Here is a 21,468-nt window from a genome sequence, read left to right as displayed (position 1 = left end):
CCCTTATGTTTCTTCCGACAGGAGGGAAGAAGCAACCATTTGGCATGCTTTTCAGTTGGAAGGGCTTCTAGGTCCTGTTGAGCAATGTCAATAATGATAAAGGAGAGCTTTTCATTTAAGTAGTCATTCAGACTTTGAGGAAGTTTGGGGTTTTCACAGTGCTCTACTGAAAATATTTTTATTAAACATCTTAAAAAATTAAAACAACTATTTTCATTTCTATTTATTGCCTTCCAGGTCGCATATAGACATATTTTGCACAGTTAGAATCATGTATGTACCATTTTGCATTTAGATCCAACAAAAATTCTGCTAAGCACTAGTCTCAGAACACAGTAGAAGTTGGTGGCCAGGTCCTTTAGTTCAGTTCAAAGAGTGTGTCGAGACAGGGCCTAGTTGTGCTGTGCTCTTCTTTTAGCATTTTAGGTGTGACTGTTGTCATCAGAGTCAATTATTTTTTAATTTGTGAGGTATATAAGCATATCCAGTTGGTAAAAGTGTTTGTATTATTCAGGAGAACTTGAAGATAGGTTTTGAAAAATTCAGATGTTGCCCATAAATTATGAACATTGTTTTAATATCCTTGAAAAAAAGATGATGAAATACTAAAAGAGCTATTTGAGAAAAATCTCCCCCACCCCCCAAATAGCACCAAATATTACCTTCTCTCTTTTCCCACAGCAAGACAACTTTATTATGGGAGCATAGGGGAGCTGAAGCCTTTCACAGTGGCTACAGTCTGGTAGGATTGAGCCAGCCTGAGCAACTTGAGAAGAGGGAGGAGTAAATTAATAAGGTCAAGTAGTAAACAGGAATAACGAGCAGAGCCATAAAAACTAGCTGTGCACAGCTTTTCTAGTAGAAAACTTTTGACGAGTTATTTAATTCCACTAAAATGTAATAAACTAGTAATTAGTGAAGATTCACTTCTGTACTTCCTCAGGTAATTTTGAAATCAAGTTTTCCATATATATGAATGTAAATAATTTATTCTACTTACTTTTAATGAGTTCCTACTACACAATTTAGATATTTAAAAAATTTTATTTTCCTCTCCAAAGCCCCCCCGGTACATAGTTGTATATTTTTAACTGTGGTTCCTTCTAGTTGTGGCATGTGGGACGCTGTCTTAGCATGGCTTGATGACCAGTGCCATGTCTGTGCCCAGGATCCAAACTGGTGAAACCCTAGGCCACCGAAGTGGAGCACACGAACTCAACCACTCGGCCATGGGGCTGGCCCCAACAATTTGGATATTTTAAAACATGTATATATATATATATTTTTTTTCCTGAGGAAGATTAGCCCTGGACTAACATATGTGCCAGTCTTCTTCCACTTTATATGTGGGTCACTGCCACAGCATGGCTGATGAGTGGTATAGGTCCACGCCTGGGATCTGAACCCACAAACCCAGGCCACTGAAGCAGAGTGCTCTGGAGCACACTGAGCCCAACAACTATGTCACTGGGCTGCCCCCTAAAATATATTTTTAAATAACTATAGTAAAAAACATTGGAAATATTTAGAATTAAATGATCATGAAAATTTGGTATGAAGACTAAGAAATGGAATCATTCTAGAAATGTTATGAGATGATTCATAAAGGATCATGAGAAGATGTATAAGGAAAGCTTTTGCAATAACTACTATCATGGAATCCTGTGCATTACACACAAGAAAGAAGGAAAAATACTGTTTCGCGTTTGTCTCTCCATAGTTCTGGGTGGACCTGCCTTCCCACCCACAGCTGGTTGGACTGAGGGTGGGACATGAGCGGTTCGTTGGGTGGCACTGGAAGAGAAGGCAGTAAGTTGATCCTGAGCCACAGGTAAGCTTAATTAACAGGGGAATCTACTAGTCTAAGGAATCTGTCCAGCAAAGAGAGTATAGCAAATAGCCAGGTGAGAGAGACCATGGTGACCCCAGAGAGTGGTGGAGAGAGTAGCTGCCGGATAACCTCCCAAATCCAAGGAGGCTCAGCTGCTCTTCTTGCAGTGGAGTCTGTGAAAGCCTCTTGAATCCCTTCGCCCACCATCTCCACCCTAACCCCTTACTTATCATCCGTTCTGACTAGGAGAGTACGGTGTCCAGTTTGATCCTCTATAATGAGACACACAGAGAAGATGTAGAGAAAAGCTGCCAGTGATTAATATTCATGTTTTTCTATACAAATGATTTTACTGACCTCAGGACTATGTTTATTAGATATAATTTAGGAAGGATTAAAGGGTCTGTAATTTTTACAGTTTAGTAAAGAGAATGCTGAGGGGATTTTTCAAATGCATGATAATCCTTTTAAAGCAAATTCTGATCAGCTGTGTACCACTCCATGAAGTCTGAGAAAAGAAATGGACTTAAATTGCAGCGGAAGGAATTCGTTTGCTGTGAAGAGGAATTTCTTGGCATGGTAAACAAAACTGAAATGCTAGTGACTATGGGGTTTGCTTTTCTTGAAGTTCCTAAAAAATTGGACAAAAAAATCACCTGTTAGGATGGTTTATAGGTGCACCTACCTGATGGTCTCTTAAATTTCCTTCTATCCCAAAAAGTAAATTATTTTATTCCCAGAATGTGAGGAATGGTAGGATCCATACTTTCTGGAGGAGGAAATGAGATATATCAACAAAATTCGTCTATGGGGAAGGGCAGAAGAAAATCTCAACTTTGACAATAAGAGATTTCCTTCCTTTAATGCACATCTGTTGAGTTGTCATCTATCTTACCCCTTGGTAACTGGTTCTCCCCTGAGGAGTGGGTGCAACCCAAAGAACTGTTCTCTCCGCAGCTGTATTTCTGAAATGCGGCCCACTACTGTTCCAGAAATGGGCATCTAACCCAGGTTAGGCCAAAGGCTGTTCCTTGGGAATTTGAAATTAAAACTGAGGGACTAAAGGAATAGATTACATATAAACTTGCAAGATGTGCATGGCTATACAGTCTATCATGCACACTACAAAAAAGGAGAAAACAGGTTCCAGAGAGAAAATATAGAATGAAGCAGATGCATAGAGAGGAGCTGAAATGGAAGATGAGTTTTGAGACTGTGCTTTCCTTCAAATCCTTCCCTGAGGTGGCTGCCTTCTTGCCCTTGGGTTCCATGGAGCATTGCTGTATGCTATGGTATAGTGTTTATGTGTTTTACTTAAACTAGCTGCACTAGGATTCTGTCACTTGAATCCAAGAGTCCACACTTTTCCAGAACTGACCAAAATGACCTCCAGCCTGCTGAAAGCCCTCTCCTTTTGTCTCAGTCACTGCAAAATTGGCTCTGTTGCCTCCATCTTGAATGAATGGGTCAGAAGGAACTCTCTGACTAAGGGAGAGATTGGGTGAACACATGTCCTGGCTCCATCACTTACTAACTGTAGGATCTTGGAAAAGTTGCTTAACCTTTCTGAGCCTCAGTTTCATCATGTGTAAAATGGATCACAGAGTCATCTGTAAAATGGGAAATATCTACTTCCTAAGTAGAACTGTTTAGAACACTTTACATGTATTATCTCGTTTGATATTTGTACTAACCCTAAGCATGTAAGTCCTCAGTAAAAGTTTATAATTATTGTCTTATTTTTCAGATGAGGAAATAGAGGTTAAAATTTTCCCAAGCTCACCAGTTGGTAACCTAGAGCAAATCCTGTTAACTGCTTCCTATAGTACTGCTCTCACAAGCTAAAATTAAAAAACTAAACATTCACATACCCATGATCAACACATAGCCATACATTTATTCCAGCTTGCCCACCTTCTGCCTACCTCGAGTGGCAAGACCTAGGGACTTGCTTCTCTCCTTCTAAGTACTCCTCAGAGAGAAGGGGTGAGGTACTCAGGAGAAATTGGCTTCCAAAAAAAGCAGTTCTAGACCTAGTTTCTGGTGCCTGGAACTTCAGACACTGTTGACCTAAAGATCTTTCTAAAAAGCGAATCTGGTGGGGTCACTCCGCTATTAGAACCTTTTGTAGACCCTCTTTAGACTCTCAAGATAAACCCCCTGACCACGGTCCCTCCAGACTAACTTCTTGCCACTTCTCCCCACATACATCTGGAATTTTTCTCGTTTCCCCACTTTAAGCTCTATATGTGTGCTCACCTCTGGGCCTTTCCAATTATTTCTTCCTCTCAATTCTCTATCCCGCTCCTATCCCTGCATCTTCTTCAGGACTTAGTGTAGAAATTGCCTTCAGACAGAAATCCTCCCAGCGCCCACAAGGTTTGGATAGAGCCTCTTCTTTGTCCCCTTTCATGCCTATGCTTATGTCACCATAGCACATCATTTTATCGGATTACCCGTTTGCTTCTCTGACTTCCCTCCCTGGACCCTAAGCTGCCTGGACTGTAGGGTACTGATAATACAACAGTCCTGTCTTCAAGGAAGGGTAGGAGGAATCTTAATTTCTCCACTAAAGCAGTTTGCAGGTGGCTGCCTCATAGAGCTTCATCAGGTATTGTTGGGATGCCGTCTCAAATCATTAGACCAAGATAGAGATCAGAGACTCCTGGTGAATTCACTTCTACTTCTCAAGGAACCACAAAGATACTAACCATGCCAGGAAAAAAAAAAAGAAGCCCTACAAAACCCAGGAACTTTGCCTTGCAACTATCTCCTATCTCAGCTATGCACACACTTATTTTGTAAAGAATACATTATGAAACACCTATACTGTTGTATGTGCCAAGGGCTGTTAGGTAAGGGATACGATGATGAGCAAAATAGCCTGAACTCTGGTTTCAGAGCTTAGAGTTTAGGGGCAGAAGTAGATATTAATCAGCTAAACACATACACTTGTGTAATGAGAACCTTGATAGGTACTCCAAGGGAGTCCTAGTTGCTGTAAAAGCTCATAACAAGGAAACCTGGATGAGAGGGGAGAGGGCAAGTGTAGGACACTTCCCTGAGAAAGTGACCCGTGGGGAAGGTGAAAGACTATATGGGGATTAACTAGGCTGGGGCTGAGAAGAGATAAGAGTGAGGAGCTTCCTAGTTGGAGCTGAGGTGGGAGGGAGGTCGGCTCCTGACGGAACTGGAAGAAAGCTAAGGGCTGGAGCACTTCCAGAAAGGGGAGAGTACCTGGAGAGGTAGGCAGAGGCCGCCTGGATGCACTACAGGCCTGAATTCACCTTATCTTCCCAAGGACACACCTTGCTCCTCTCAGGACAGATCCTAAGGGAAAGCCCTGTGTGTGGAGTTCCGTGGTCACCTGGCTGTGACCGACTACTGATAACCAGTTGCTGAGCAAACTCATATTATTTTTCAAAAAAAAAGAAAAGAAAACCATTGCCAAAAAGCCTAGAATCTTTAGTAGAAATGTCAGGGTACCAGAAACTGAGATAATTGGAAGAAAACCAAGCCTTGACTTCCCTCCTGCCTTGCTCCCTGCCCACCTCTGGCCCAACTTCAAATCTTTAAATGATGTGACCTCACAGAAGTCCGTTAAAGATGGCATAAAGACAGCTTCTCTTTCCCTTTGAAGCTGGTGGGGGTGGGTTCTGCACGGCCTCTCAGAGGGTTCTTAGCCCTCCCACCCTGAACTAGCTGCTCCCACCTTGAAATTGAGGCTCTTTTCTGTCCTTGCTGCTTCAAGCTGTATGTGTGTAAACATGTGTGCTTGTATATATTTGACTCTGAACGTGTCCTTGGAGGATCCTACTGACAACTCTAATTTCTGCATTCCTACCTGACTTCTACCCTTGAGAAGGAGTTGGATTATGGAATAGGAAGGTTGGGCTATATCCAGACAGAGCAAGACTCCTTTCTGAAAGGCATAGTATCTTGGCGTGTAGCCCAGGAACTGGGAAGCAAACTGGAAAAAAAGAGCAGAGGACTGTGCTCATGAGAGCTTCTAAGTGGAATGTTGGATGTAATCCACACTCATCTCGTCACTCTTCACTCACCCTCTCTCTTCAATCACATAAGCATTCTACCACTCGCAGTTCAGACTTCAGTACTAGTTTCCCCCTCTGCACCAAAGTACGGGGAAGAAAGAGAAGGGAAATGTTTGTGCCTGGGGAAGAGGAGAGCCTTCTGCCATCACTAGAGTGATTCTCTTCGTCCTGTCCCTCTCTCTGCTGGTCTATGTTCTTGGAGGTCAGGGACAATGTCTTATTCCCATCTGAATCCCCAAGGTTCCCACATAGATCGATAATTATTTGCTGAACAAATGAGTAACCAAACAAAGGAGTAATCAGGTTGCCTGGATGGTGGTTCTTGGATCTAAGAAGATGGTGAAGGAAAGGGTGTAAAGCTTTGGGGCATTCGGAGAAGGTGGCTCCAGTGACAAGTAGAGGAAAGAAAAAAATTATTGTGAGTGAAAATGAAACAAACGTTACTGGTTTTGAATAGAACGTATTTACTGTGAAGATAAAACCCAAGTACTTTCCTTATCGCTTTTAAGAAATTGGTCAGGATCAAGTTAATGATTCATTCTTCCTGGTTATAGATAATAAACAGCCAAAGGTCTTTATTTTGTCCTCTTCTGAGATTTTATCCCACAGGGCCCCAGAGAGGTGATGCTGGGAATTTAGGAAGGAAACTTTCCCTTCAAGAATTTCCAAGTTGCACTCTCAGAGAGCATACTCTTAGCTAGGCTTAAGGCCTCTGGGCCTAAAGCCTCCAGAGGTGCTCCTTGCACACATAGAAGGAGTTTTCAAAATCTGGTTCCATTCCTTTAGTTTCCTGTGTTTTTCAGGCCAGGAGAGCAGAGGGAAACTTGCATTAGAAAAATACTAGGTAGCTGTTCTGTGCAGTCAAGACTGCCCTGTCCTGCCAGCTGTCTGTGATGGAGTTGAGGACCCCGCATATCTTCTCAGTGGTGGCTCTGAAACCCTTCCCATTTGATACTACCCAGCATTGGTCTACAGTTTATACCTCTATAAAATAGGATAGTATTTTTCTTGCTCAGTAATTGTTTCGGGTTGAATTGTGCCCTCAAAAATGTTTTAGAATCCTAACTCCCAGGACCTCAGAATGTGACCTTATTTGGAAATGGGGTCTTTATAGAGGTAATCAAGTTATAATGAGGTCATTAGGGTGACCTAGTCTAACATGACTGGTGTCTTTATGAAAGAGGAAAATTTGGACACAGAGACAGACATTCACAGAGGGAAGATGACATGAAGACACAAGGAAAAGTCAGCTATCTACAAGCCAAGGATGCTTGAGGCTAGCAGGAGCTAGGAGAGAGGCCTGGAACAGATCCTTCCCCAGCGCCTTCAGAGGAAGCAAGGCCCCTCTGACACCTGGATACTGGGCTTCAGCCTCCAGAACTGTGAGATGGCACATTTCCGTTATTCTAAGCCACCCTGTTTGTGGTACTATGTATGGCAGCCCTAGGATCAACTACAGTTACTTTTTAAATTAGATTTTATAAGTCTTTAAAAAATATATTCCTCCAGACAAGAGGGCAATAATCCCAGTAGACTAAGCTGTATTGGGTACATCTAACTGAGATGAAAAAGGACAGAAGTAATCTCTTTCTAATCTATGTATCTACGTTAGTCGTGGATAGGAGTGCCTCATGTTAATTGAAGCCTTATGATTTTCTGCTTTTGGAGAGCTTTGGTGGCCAGATATTTTCTGCAAGATATGAACATGAGGATTGCCGAACGGCTCTGTGAGTTTTAAAAAGTGTATATCTGTACGTAGAAAAGAAGACTACAAGAATCTACACAGATGTTTAGCAGAGGTTATCTCTGAGTGGTAGAATTACTGGTATTTTGTTATTTGCTTATTTATTTTCCAAGTTTTTCAAGAAAATATGTATTAATACATATATATTCTATGTTATAAAATGTATTATAGAGGCTATAAAACAAACCTAATATAGTTGTTTGTTTCTAGCTCTCCTGGATAGGCCCTACTGGGTACAAAGAACTTGTCAAAAGATTTTCAACGATGGTGATCTGATTTTTCAGTGAGAAGAGGGGTCCTCCAAATTCCAGGTTAAATCTATTTTGCCTTTCCCTCTTTGCCGTCTTCCAGCCTGTGGTGTTTTCCATTGCAGTCTACTCTGTGGTACAGTTGGGGGACTGGGCTGTGGTTAGTACATCGTGGTCAGTAGCTTATGTATTTTGATTGAAAGTGGCTGGACTATAAACCTAACTTTGGATATATGCGAGACTACTAAAAATAAGCACCAGCTCCCCAGCCAGTGATATTGGAGATAAGTGGGTTGAGTATGAGCTGCTCTTTGTTGAAGGTAAGAATGCCCATTCATTTAGGACACCACTGCAGATGCATTTATGCAAGATAACTTCTCTAGAAAATCACTGCCAATGATTGGGAAATAAAACTGGAGAACTGCTCTTAACAGGAGCATAAGGGCATTCGTGGAGGCATCTGATGGTATGAGGCTATTCAAGGGCCATATAAAATAAGAAGATGAGGACTTTTTGGACAAATAGATTGCCATAAGGCACACTCATGTAGACAAGTCTAGATGATGGGCAAGCCAGAATAGAGCTAGGCTGTGGCTTTTTTTGCCTAATCACAGATAAATTTAAGGCTGTAGTTTGCCCTCCCCGCCCCACCCCACACACATTAATTCATCAAGGGAGCTGGGGGACAGTGCAGTTCATTGGGAGGAGAATTTACCTTGCTGATTGTGTCCTCTTTGACTTTAATATGAATATTTAAGTGTCAGTTTTTTGCCTATTATTACTTAATGTCTCCAGAGTTGTTCAACTTGTTCTACTTGGTGTCCTCATTAACAGAAGCAATTACTGAACATAGTAATTTGACTATTTCCCTTCAGTCTTAAGACAAAAGAACTGTAAACAAATCATGGATCTTTACTAAAAGGTTGATTTTTCACAGTGATATGGATGTTGCAATTCTGAAACTATTGAAGGATTCAGCAAATTGAGCAAATAGCAAATGATGATTCTCACTGTTGGAGAAGGCAGATGCAAATATGGAATGGGAAGAATGGTAAAGCACCCAAGAGGGAGTTAAGGTCAAGCTCAAAGCCACTTATAAAGCAAACTCAATAAATACAGGAATTTCAGCTGTCTTGCTAATTATGCAATCCTGTTGTATAGGATTGGAATTGCAGATGACCGTAAGGAAGTATTGTTTTTAATGAGTATACACATGTACATATTTCTTAGTTCCATCCACTGAAAGGGCCTGATAGCAGTGAGTATATCCTGAATCCAGATCTGAGTAGGGTTCCATTCTCTACTTAATTAAACCAGGGCTCCTTGAAGAAATGGCTGATTCCTGGGCTGGTAGGGAGAGTAAAGATGAGCCTGGAACATCTTGTTGTACCAGAAAGTAAGGGAGTGTTCACAACATGTTCTGGATATGTCAAAGGGTCACAGGGGTCAATTTGAAGGGGCTCTCACTGCCTAAATTTGTGACAATTTGAGCATTGACATAATGACAGTAATGGATTTTAAGCAATTACTAAAATAAGAGTTCATGAGTCCATAATGATAATAAATAGGTACATAAATAAATATAAAGAAGGAAAAAAACTTCCTTACAGTAGAATGCCAACCAATTGGCAATCATCATAGTAATAACTTATTTGAGTGAGAATAATAAATAGATGCTACAATTATTGAATGAAAACCTGATGTCCCACAGGAAATTTACATAGGCTCAAAGTCTCTTTCCTAAAATTATTAATGGCAAAGGGAAAAACAGTAAATTTATAGTCGAGAAACCTGGGTGGGAGGTGGGGGCAGCATTTTAACCAACTGACCAATGTCAACATCACCAATAATGGGATAAAACATCATGTCCTCTTGATGTGATATACCGAGGACACAATATCACATTTGTGATATTCCTGCCCAAATCAAATCAAACAAACAAATTAAACTGAATCTAATGAGGAAATGTCAGACAAATCCAAACTGATGAAAATTATTTTTTTAAATTGGATTGAATATACTTTTAAGAAATGACCATGTCATGAAAGACAAAGGAAAGCTGAGGACTCCTTCCTGATTAAAGGAGTCTAAAGAGACATGACAACTAAATGCAATGTGTGATCCTGGATTAGATCCTGAACTGGAAAAGAAGTTTTTATGGTGAACATCATTTGGACAACTGGTAAAATTTGAGTATGGACTATATGACATAATTGTGTAATTACGTATTACATAATAATATTGTAGCAATGTCAAATTTCCTGATTTTTATATTTATTATTGTGGTTATGCAAGATAATCTCCTTGTTCTTAAGAAATACCCCACTGAATTTTTTAGTGGTCAATGGATACATTGTCTGCAACTTACTCCAAATGGTTGAGAAAAAATATGTGTGTGGGTACACACACACAGGCACATGCACACACACAGAGCACAAATGTGGCAAAATGTTAACAATTGGGGAATGTGGGTGAAGGACATAGGAGTTCTTTATACTATTCTTGCAGCTTTTCTCTAAGTTTAAAATTATTTTTTAAAAAAGTTTTGTTTCTGGCCAGCCCAGTGGCATAGTGGTTAAATTCACATGCTCCACTTCAGCAGCCTGGGGTTCGTGAGTTTGGATCCCAGGCACGGACCTACACACTGCTCATCAAGCCATGCTGTGGCACGTTCCACGTAGAAAACAGAGGAAGATTGGCACAGATGTTAACTCAGGGACAGTCTTCCTCAAGCAAAAAGAGGAAGATTGGCAACAGATGTTAACTCAGAGGCAACCCCCCTCCCCCCAAAAAAGAAAGTTTTATTTTGTTAAAATTTTTTTCTGGCTCCTTCCCTGATACTTAAAAAACTTATTTCTCTTCCCCCTCCCACTGACTGTCTGGATTCCTTATTGGGCAAGCATTTCGAACTTTACTGATGAAATGGCATGGGGGAGATGGAAATTAGTGTCACTTAAAATGAGAATGAAATGACTGGGACCCCAGCTCCTTGAGCGAGTGAAGAGGAAATGCTGCTGTTCTGTTTTGTTGCAGGGTCTGCACTGGCTAAAGGGCCATGGTTTGAGGTCTGCCTGCTTCCCTTGTCCAGGAGGGAATCAGAATCATTTTAGCTGAGAATCTTGTCATCGTTATTTCATCTTAATTTAGTTACTGGTAACTGAGAGGAAAGGGAAGTCACGAGGGTAGGAAGAGGGACGTGTATCTATATTGGGTATCAACTCTCCCTTCTTAAGAGGCCAGGCCATGCAAATGTGCTTGGGATCTCCAATATAGCTGGATCTATCAAGCTAACCTGAAACCATTTTCTTATTTAAACACTTTGCATTGGACTACTATGTGGTTAAATTTCTTTAATACCCAGAACAACGCTCGAATGATATAGAAAAGCAGCCCAGTCCCCACATCCTTTGCTGTAATTCCAGTATTTACAGTAAACAATTGGATATTCCAATCCAGAGATTAGATACAGATTTCACAATCACAAAGAGCCGAACATCAATATCTCCCTCAAAGGACATTCACCAAAGGAGCAAAGCGGGGCCAGGAATATTGACAAAATGCTTCAACCAAAAATGGTACTGGAAACAGATTCCTCGAAAAGCCATCAAATTCACAGGCATGGAGAAACAAACCACAGTGTTAGCAACATAGCAGCATCCAATAGGTAACTAGTCAAAGCTGTACATAGTTTACCGTAGACAGAGCTCGGGAGACAGGGGGCACAGAAGGCTTAAGATTTGAAGTCGGCCCATGCCCACCAACCCACCCACCAGGTCCCTGTAGTTTACAGTTGGATCTGTTCATTCTGAGGACCCCACCGGAGGCCCTACTGTAAAGAAGTCTAGTTTCCGCTAGTAGTTTGAGGCATTTTTTCGTCTGTGTCAAGGAGGGTAAGTAGTCTGCAAAACAGGCTGCCTCCCACTTGGAATGATAAAGAAGGAAGCATGGGCCTCTCAACTAATTTCACAAAAGGTAAACAAAAAAGGCTAACTCCTAGGCAGCTGTGAAATGTGAGAAGTCTGCCCCCAGCAGCCTCCTACTGCCCCCCACCCCAGTTCTGCCTTATTTTGTTTGAATTAGCTTATTTCTCTCTCCACCGTGAACAGTAAATATCCAATACGGGCTTAAAGTGCTGTTCTCTTGGAGGGATTTTCATTTTTGTTAGGAATCAAAGCCCTAGAATCAAAGAATCAACTGTTTATCTAGACTGACTGAGCAGGTTTGCTGAAGAAGTCACACCCTGTTGGCATCATGTAGGCCTGGGAGCCTCTGTCCTGGAGAACTGAGCCAATTAATTAATATTCTCTACCAAATTCTTGGCGAGTGTCAACCTGCCCTTCTCAAAGGCTCAGCAGCTTCATGGCTCCTGAGATGTTTCATTGCAACATCAAGTCCCTGCAGGGCTGGAGGAGAGGCCTGCGTTTCTACTGCCCGGAGCCTCTATGGGACTTGGGGTGAGAGGCAGACTTGCTCCTTAGTGGCAGGGTGAAGCTCTCCTGTACTCGAGTGCATACCTAATTCCCAGGACAACCAACCCAGGGCTTTCTATATCCCCTTAGCAAATGAGGCTGAAAGAGAACTGGCCTACGTGAAGTGAGCGGTCTGGAGACTTTTAAACACTACTGCAGATGTCATCAACAAGCTGTCTGACGGGGGTGCTTCATCTCTAAATCCTCACTGTGTACGGCACTGCCACTTTCTTTGTGGATCTTCCATTAACTTTATGCACTCTTTTATACTTTCAGTATCTTGCACTTTGGGTTATTTTCAGAATTATCAAAGAGACTGGTTCAGTTTATTTATATACACAGAGATTTCAATTAAATTTGGTTTGCAACAGTTCTGCTACTCTAATGTATGCTGAAAACTTTTATTTTTATACATTATTGTGGCCTACATTTTGTTTTTAAAGATGAGGCTTTCATTTTGGATGACCATAGCCAGCTTTACTGGACCTCAACTTTACTTTTCTGGGCCTTTCATCTTTGACCGTGAATTTGGAGAGAAACGAATACATAATTCATTTCCAAGCCATGATTTAAAGGACCTATGAAAAAAAAAATGAAGCCTTTCCCCCACTGTCCCTCAATTAGTACTTCTGGCTGGAGGCAGCACATTGACCCGCTTGTGCCTGGGTGTGAATTGGGGTCTGGATGAAGGAAACTGGGGCCTGCACAAGGGCTCTGGAGGAAGTTCCAAAGCTGGAGTGAAACCAAATCCGTTTTCCACATGTTGCCTCAGGTTGCCTTGTGAAGAGATGAGAAAGTAAGAGCTCTGAAAACAGTTTAAGAGAACCGCGATGAACTAGCCTAGAGAAGAGCTTTCCCCACTGAAGGACTGTTTTACAACTAGTCTTCCTAAGAACGGAGCGTGGATAAATGGGTTCAAATGGGCACAAAATGGAATAATCAATATTGGTTTAGATAAAAGGAAAAAATTCCCACTAGTAAAAGCTAAAATAACTGGCTGTGGAGACTTGATCATCATTCTTAGCAGAATAGAGACCCCTCTACAGGATTGGGTATGACCAGCTTTCAGTGTCCTTCCAGACCCAGGATTCTGGGAGGAAGGATGCTTCCTTGAGGACCAGCATGATTTTAGGGGGTTGCAGGAATTGACATTGGTTGTGAAAGGGAAGAACAAGAGCTTTGCTCAGATGTAGGGACAGGAAAACATACCACAGTACAGTGGACATAATAGCTGCATAATAAATACTGATCAGTTTATAAAGAAATAGAGCCTTAGAAGCGAGTTGAATGCCACTCGTGTTAACAGATGACACTGACTTACAGTCCCCCGGTTCTCGGTGGTGTGAGACAACTTCATAGATACAGATATATTGCACAAAATTCCATGGCAGGTTGCCCCAGGGGGAGGTTTCCACCCAGTTCCTGCTGCTCCTCACAGAAGGGTAGACGAAAGCTCGGTCCGTCAGTGCCCACTGAGACCCAGCAGTCTCCTCTTGTGCAGGGCCATGAGTCTGTCTCTTTAGTTCAATGGCAGACTCCAATGGCATCAGGTGACCTTGGTCATAGACAAAAATTATTCAGTATGGCAGTAATCGTGGCAGCCATGACTCCTTCCTTTTGGCGACAGACCTCGAGCCTTTACAGGGGCTCAAAATAACAGGTGTCTTTTTTGAAGATAAGCCAGAATCAGCTTACCCATCCTCAGAGGAACTTGAACATGGGCATTCCTGTGAGGGGACTTGTAAACTTTTCACGGGAGCTTGCTGTTCCCCTGCCAGTACAACTTCTCTTCCACTTTTTTCTTTTTCCATTGGCAGAGAAGCAGCATCTTAAAGGTCTTCCTGAAGGTTCTGTTGCAGAGGGCATAACAAATGGGGTTGACAGTGCTATTGACATAGCACAACCAGTAGCCCAGGTGCCACAGGGTGACTGGGACACACTTGTCGCAGAAAGTGGAAACTAGGACCATGATGTTATAAGGGGTCCACGTGATGATGAAGGCCAGGAGGATGGCACTCAAGGTCTGGGCTGCTTTCCTCTCCTTGACAAGCACCATTCTTTTTCGTTTGGTCATTTGATGGCTGAGGTTAGGGTCAAGGCCTTTTGTTGAAGGGCCCTTGGATACTGGGAAGGAGCAGGGCATGATTTTCACTTTGTGACAGCCATTGTTGGTCTCCTGAGTCCCATCAGCTTTTACCACCAATCGGAACTTATAGGCCACACATTTCTGACTCTTGGGTCTATGAACAGCAGCTGGAGACAGGAAGTATTTTTGGGTGTCATAGTCATTTTTTTCAGTTTGAGCTTTCACAAAAGTTTCCTTGGTCTCTTCAGCACTGAATTCTTCCCTTGGGTTTTCCTTGGGCTGACTCTTGTAGACCGCTTGGAAGACAGGGTCAGTAGTGGGCTTGTCCTCATCCTCTGAGGAGGGGTAGCTGCTACAGGTAGTGAGCTGCTCGGCTTTGGCCCACTCGGTGCTTGGGCCAGTGGCTTGGGATGGCTTCCCAGTGGTGGAGGTGCTCCTGCGGGAGGATGACCAGGAGGCTTGGTTCCTTTCCCTCTGGGCCAGTGTGGGGCGAGGGCAGCTAAAGCAGGACCTGAGCAGAGCCTTGTGAGCTGGCTTTCTCTTGTCAGCTTCAGCAGTGGAGTCAGAGCCCTGGAGGTCAGCCAGGTCCTTGGTTCGCTTCTCTGTTTCCCGGTAGATTCGGCAGTAGATGATGGTCATGACAGAGACAGGGATGTAGAAGGCAGCAATGGCAGTGCCAAAAGTGATGGTGGGCTCAGAGAGGAACTGGATCTGGCACTCATCTGGTGGTACCGTCCGCTCTCCAACCAAGTACTGCCAGCAGAGGATTGCTGGTGCCCAGAGGATGAAGGAGATCAGCCAGGCCAAGCCAATCATGATGCCAGCCCTTTTCGGGGTACGCTTGGCCCGATATGTCAGGGGTCTTGTGATAGAAAAGTAACGGTCAAAACTGATCACCAGAAGGTTCATGACGGAAGCATTGCTAGCCACATAGTCCAGCGCAAGCCAAAGGTCACAAGCCAGACTCCCAAGGGCCCAGCGCCCCATGAGGATGTAGGTGGTGTAGAGGTTCATGGAGAAGATCCCAATGATGAGATCTGCACAGGCTAAGCTAAGCAGGTAATAGTTGTTAACAGTCTTTAGCTGACTATTGACTTTGAAGGAGATCATGACTAAGACGTTGCCCACAATGGTGATCAGGCTTACCACAGCAGTCACAGCTGCGATGGTGATGACTTCCCACAACCCATGGCGTTCCAAAGGCTGGTGCTTTACCAGGGTGCCATTGACAGTGGTGGCGTTGTGGTATGATTCCCCTTCCATCCTGGTCCAAGAATTTACATTAGGATTAAGTCTTAGGTTCTAGCCGGTTCTCTTTTCTGCCTCACCTCTTCTTGGCCAACATCTGGAAGAGAGGGAAATACATTAGTTCCACTCACTAGTGTGAATTTCTTTTCCATTCATTGTTTATCATTTCTAACAGAATATTAAATGTGGTCACACAGATATTCAGAGCAAGATGCTGAACTCTCTAAAGTTTTGGTAACATTTTTATAATGGCTTTATTCCTTTGGTTTTTATGATTACGATGCCTAAGAGCCTTTCTTATACATGACGCCGCTGCCCTCTTGTGGTTCCACTGGGCAATTAAAAAAAGAGAGAAAGGGGCCAGCCTGTGGCCTAGTAGTTAAGTTGGGTGTTCTGCTTTGGTGGCCCAGTTCACCGGTTGGGATCCTGGTGTAGACCTACAACCACTCGTCAGCCATGCTATGGTGGTGACCCACGTATAAAGAAGAGGAAGACTGGCACAGATGTTAGCTCAGGGCTAATCTTCCTGAAGCAGGAAAAAAAAAAGAGGGGAAAAAAAGAGGGCTGAGAAGATGAGGAGTGGGAAGGAAAAGGAAAGAAAAGAAGTTAGGGATGGCCGGGTGGCGCAGTGGTTAAGTTTGCACATTCCACTTCAGCAGTCCGGGGTCTGCAGGTTTGGATCCTTGGTGCCGACATACACACCCCTTGTCAAGCCATGCTGTGGCAGGTGCCCCACATATAAAGTGGAGGAAGATGGGCATGGGTGTTAGCTCAAGGCCAGTCTTCCTCAGCAAAAAGAGGAAGATTGGCAGCAGTTGTTAGCTCAGGGTTAATCTTCCTCAAAAAAAAAAAAAAGAAAAGAAAAGTAGTGGATTGTTGGGGAGCAGTAAAGAGGAGAAAGCAGATGATGATATTACTTTAGACTGCAATGGCCTGAAGGGCAGAAACAAAAAGACAAGTTGTAGCTACTCTATAGTGCAATTATTAAACATTATTGAGTTTAATGATAAATTCAATTATTTAACATTATCGAGGGACTGTTGTGAGCCAAGACAATATTAAGGCACCTCCCTGACTTAATGCACAAACCCCCAGTGCATACCTGGTTTTCGTCTTGAGAGTGTGAAATTTGCCCCAGCTGCTGAAGATGATGACCCTCCCTCCATTCTTGAGCTATTTGTATGTCATAAAAATTTATCTTTTTTTCTGATTATAAAGTAATATACTTCTTAGGAAAGTTCAAGCAGCATCACAATGTGTAACTTAGAAAACAAAAGTCTCCTCTAATTCCATCTTGCAGAGATAATCAATGCTAGGAGTTTAGTGTGTATTTTGATAGGTTTTCCCTATGCATACACTAACAAATATTTAAATACAATTATTTTCAAATGGGTGAATTTTTAATGTTTACACTCTCAATTTTGTTTTTTACTTAACAAATCATCATGGACATCTTTTGTATCAATACCTCTTTTGGATCAAAGCTATCTTTTTTCGTTTTAATGACTGCACATTATCCTACTTAATGGATGTACTATAATTTATTTCATCAAGCCCCCACTGACAAATTCCAACTTGTAAAAATAAAAGAAAATTTTCTTTTTTTAGATTAAAAATCTATGTACATGACAAAAAGCTTCAATGGGGTGCTGGCCCTGTGGCCGAGTGGTTAAGTTCGCACGCTCCACTTTGATGGCCCTGGGTTTCGCTGGTTCGGATCCTGGGTGTGGACATGGCACCACTCGTCAGGCCATGCTGAGGTGGCATCCCACGTGCCACAACTAGAAGGACCCACAACCAGAATACACAACTATGTGTTTGGGGCCTTTGGGGAGAAGAAGAAAAAATAAATAAATAAATAAAAATAAAATAAATAAATAAAAATGAAATAAATAAATAAAAAGCTTCAATGGGTACAAAAGTATAAACGGTAAAAGATACATCTCTCTCTCACCTATGGCCTCCAAGCTACCAATCGTTCTTTACCAGAGGTAACCAGTGTTACTATTTCTTATCTTTTCTTCCAGAGGTGTAATATGTGCAGGAATGTATATTTGATGATACATGGGAAATTCCATTTTAATTACAAAATTCCAGGCACGGTGACATGATGACAGACAGCAAAGGGAGAAGAGTCTTTGTGATGACCCTCAAGGCGTGCCATGTAGGCAATACCTACTCTGCCTACTGGCCAGTCTTGACCCTTCTTTGAAACAGAAATTGATATAAAGATGACAAATTTGTGAAGGGCTATAGGTTTTTTTGGCTTTGTATTATATTTTCAACTATATTTTAGATTTTTTTTACTGCCTTAAAATTCAATATGGAATTGATGACATTGTCTCGTACCAGAAACTGGATTCTCCTGACTTCCTGATCTTGCACCCTTCTCCTTCACATCCCACCTAATACAGAACAATTTACCCATGAAATATCCCCCTCATGTGTCCCTTTCCATTCCTCCTGCTGCCACCCTGGTCTGGCCTCCTGTTACCTTATACTGATAACTCCTTGGTGTTGTCAACATCCAAAGACGCAAAGCAGATCCCCAAGATGCCAAGTCACTAGACGGAGACTTCCTAGCACCTGAAAAGACCAAAGTTACTCTACACCCTACAGTCCTTTGGGCAAATTCCATCACAGCCTGTTTCTAGTTATTAGATATAAGCTGCACAGTGCAAGAAAGGGTCTACAGAAATTCCTTCCTTTCTCCTTCATTCCTTCTTTCCTCCCAAAAGTATTTATTAAATGTCTTTTATGTGACAGACTCTAATGCTGGGAATACCACGGAACAAGACTCTAGAGGGGATATAGATAAATAAACAGGTAGTAAATATCAGCGGGTCAGTACTGCATGCCAGGGGGGCACATGAAGAGAACATCTAACCCAGTCTGGTGGGGATGGGGGAAGCACTTCCTGAGGAGAAGATGTCTAAGCTGACACTTGAAGCGGAATGGGCTTTAGCTAGGCAAAAGGCACGTGTGGGGGTGTGTTGAGGAGAGAGTGTTTCAGCCTCAGAGGGGAAGAGCTTGATTGTAAGCCCAGAAGCAAAAGGAGCAATCAAGTTGGAGGAAGCCTGAGAAGCGAGAGGTGAGTCTAGAGATGTTGAGGGGATGGCGTAGGAGGGAGAGGAGTGGACTTAAGGGAGAAGTCTGCTATCTGGGAGAACTGTGTCAGCTGTTTCCAGACTCCCCATCTGCTCTGAAGGTGTCCCAACATCTGGGGTGTTGGGATCATTAGTCTGGAGAGAAGTAGTAAAATGAACTGACTGCTTGCTGAATTTTTCTAATCAAGTCTTCAAAATGGAAATAAATGGTATTTTGGAAGGATTTAATTTTTCCACTTAATTTTATTGGAAGGCAGTGAGCAATTTATGAAAGGTTCTGGGAATTTGGGTGTGCACGTTCTCCTGTGAATGCACATGTATAACTGGGGGCTTATCCTCCCTGACTGGTTTCCTCATTTGCAAAAATAAGGAAATTGGACTATAGGATCTAAGATATCTATATTTTTACAATTTTGTATATTACAGTGTATGATGGTTAATTTTAGGTGTCACCTTGGCTAGGCTATGGTACCCAGTTGTTTGGTCAAACACTTGAGTCTAGATGCTGCTATGAAGGTATTTCTTAGATGTGACTAACATGTAAATCAGTAGACTTTGAGTAAAGCAGATTATCCTCCATAGCAGGGGTGGGACTCATCGAATCAGTTGAAGGCCTTAAGGGAAACGACTGAGGTCCCCAGAAGAAGGAATTCTGCCTCGAGACTGCCCTCAGATTCAAGACTACAACACTGACTCCTGCTGGCCTACACTGCACATTTCAGACTTGTCAGCCCCTACAATCCTTAAAACTTCTTTAGAAATCTCTGTCTCTCTCTCTGTCTCAGTGATAAATGGAATAAACGCTTTGATAAAGGGAAAAGAAGATCATTTATACTGGCAACATCATCTCATAATCATACAACTGAATCTGGCATCGGGCAGCTACAGGTTCAAAATCTAGTTCCATTACTTAGTGTATGGCTTTGGACGTGTTACTTAACCTCTTTAAGTCTGAGATTTTTAAAGTTTAAAGTGGAGATGCTAAGAGTCTTTACCTCATAGCGTTGTTTTAAGGATTAAGTGAGATAATCACTTTAAGATTTTTGCACAGTGCCTGACACAGGGGAATGTTCATTACAAAGTAGCAATCCGGCAAGAGGGACATCAAATGACTCTTCGTGTTGTGGGTGTGGGTCTGGAGGCTGCCATATTAAGGGACAAGGCGGAATAAAATGATGAGGCAATGCTTCTGTGGCCTTGAGCTGGCTGTTTTAGATGCTTCACGGTCCTAATGCTCCTTTTCCCTGTAGTTATAGTACTTGGTGCTCTCCCCCTAAGGGTGTAACAATTGGTCCCAACCACTGAAGCAGAATAACCTTGAAGAGAGCCAAGGGCAACAGTCTTCCTGAAAGTCTGCTCATTAGACCAGGACTGCTTCAAGATACTTGATCGAAAGAAGTGCTTCTATAGTCAAATAAATTGAGAAAATTTCATATATTGTACAAAGCTCTCAGAGTTTCAGAAGACACGTGAGCCCAGGGAAGGCTGAGAGGTCCTGAGGTCAAGGACACTATTTAATTTGGTTTAACCCAGAGGTGTCTTAGCATATCTAAGCTTTTTCAGAGGAACATCTGTTAGCATCCTGTGGAATCCAGAGGCTGCGCTTGAGAAATGCGGGTTAGTAGGAAACGTACTGAACTAGGAGTATGGAGATCGCAGTTCTCATTTCAGCTAAAATCTTGTGGTTTGAGACAAATCTCTGGGCCTCAGTTCCCCTACATATAAAATTAAGAGATTGGAATTGATGATTCATCCTTTAAAATGCTCAGGCTTTTCTTATAGACTCACAATGAAAACATTTGACATTGTCTGAATTTCAGCCCTCGACTTTCCACTATTTTGAGCTGGGGAAATACCAGTTAGCTGCTCTGGAAGTTAGTGTAGTGAAAGCAGCTCTCAGCTAATTTCGAGCCCTCAGTTTTCTCATCCGTTAAATGGGTATAACAGTATCTGCTCCACTTCCCCTAGAGAGTTGTTTTGAGGACTCCCAAATGAGATAATGTAGGGAAACCACCAAGTGCTATTCTAACGTCAGTCTGGGGTTTTAATTATAAAATGAAGGGTAGTCTAGGAAAGTGGATCTCATCACAGGAGGCTCATTAGAATCATCCAGGAGTTTTTGAAAAATACTAAAGTCTGGACCCCACCGCAGACCTGCTAACTCCGAGTGTCTGTGGGAGAGCCCAGGGCATCATGCCGTTCTGAAATCCCCCAGGTGAGCCTCACGTGCAGCCAGGGTGGAAATCAGTGACCTCTCTCGATCTTGGCTACTCAAGGTGCAGTTGATAGACGGGCAGTATTGGCACCACCTGGGAACAGGTTAGAAACAAAAAAACCCCCAGGACTAGAATCAGTGCTCCTCAAAATGTAACATGCTTATGAACTACCTGGTGGATCTCGTTAAACTGCGGAAGGATGGGATTGCGATTCCACGTTTCTCAAAGGCTCCTGAGTGCTCTGTGCTGCTGATCTGTGAACCGTGCTTTAAATAGCAAGGCTAAGGATAATTTCTCAACTTCTTGAAAAGGTGCTGTTGAAAACAGGGTTTTCCAACTGAAATGTGCAGTAACATTTGGATCTCCTTCTACCTTTCAAGGACATTTGAGTTCTTTTTATTTCTCCTGTTTGAAATTAATACATATTTCCTTTCCAGCTTTCCTTCCCTTATTCTTTCCATTTTTTT

At 42.5% G+C, this 21,468-nt stretch overlaps 1 protein-coding gene across 2 annotated transcripts in view; it reads right to left on the bottom strand.

The window, feature by feature from the left end:
- Nucleotides 1-11,210: 11,210 nt before the first annotated feature.
- CHRM5 (cholinergic receptor muscarinic 5) overlaps nt 11,211-21,468 on the bottom strand; it is an 86,652-nt gene continuing 76,394 nt past the window's right edge. The window contains exon 2 of one of the 2 annotated variants that reach the window (XM_070264296.1): nt 11,211-15,775. In XM_070264296.1, the coding sequence (XP_070120397.1) occupies nt 14,095-15,693 (1,599 nt within the window). In that variant the 5' untranslated portion in view covers nt 15,694-15,775 and the 3' untranslated portion in view covers nt 11,211-14,094. 2 annotated transcript variants of the gene reach the window in all.

The sequence above is a fragment of the Equus caballus genome, chromosome 1 (genome assembly GCF_041296265.1).
Source record: "Equus caballus isolate H_3958 breed thoroughbred chromosome 1, TB-T2T, whole genome shotgun sequence".
NCBI classification, from domain to species: Eukaryota; Metazoa; Chordata; class Mammalia; order Perissodactyla; family Equidae; genus Equus; species Equus caballus.
Note: the sequence above shows the minus strand (reverse complement) of the source record. Positions and strands in the feature narration are given on the sequence as shown.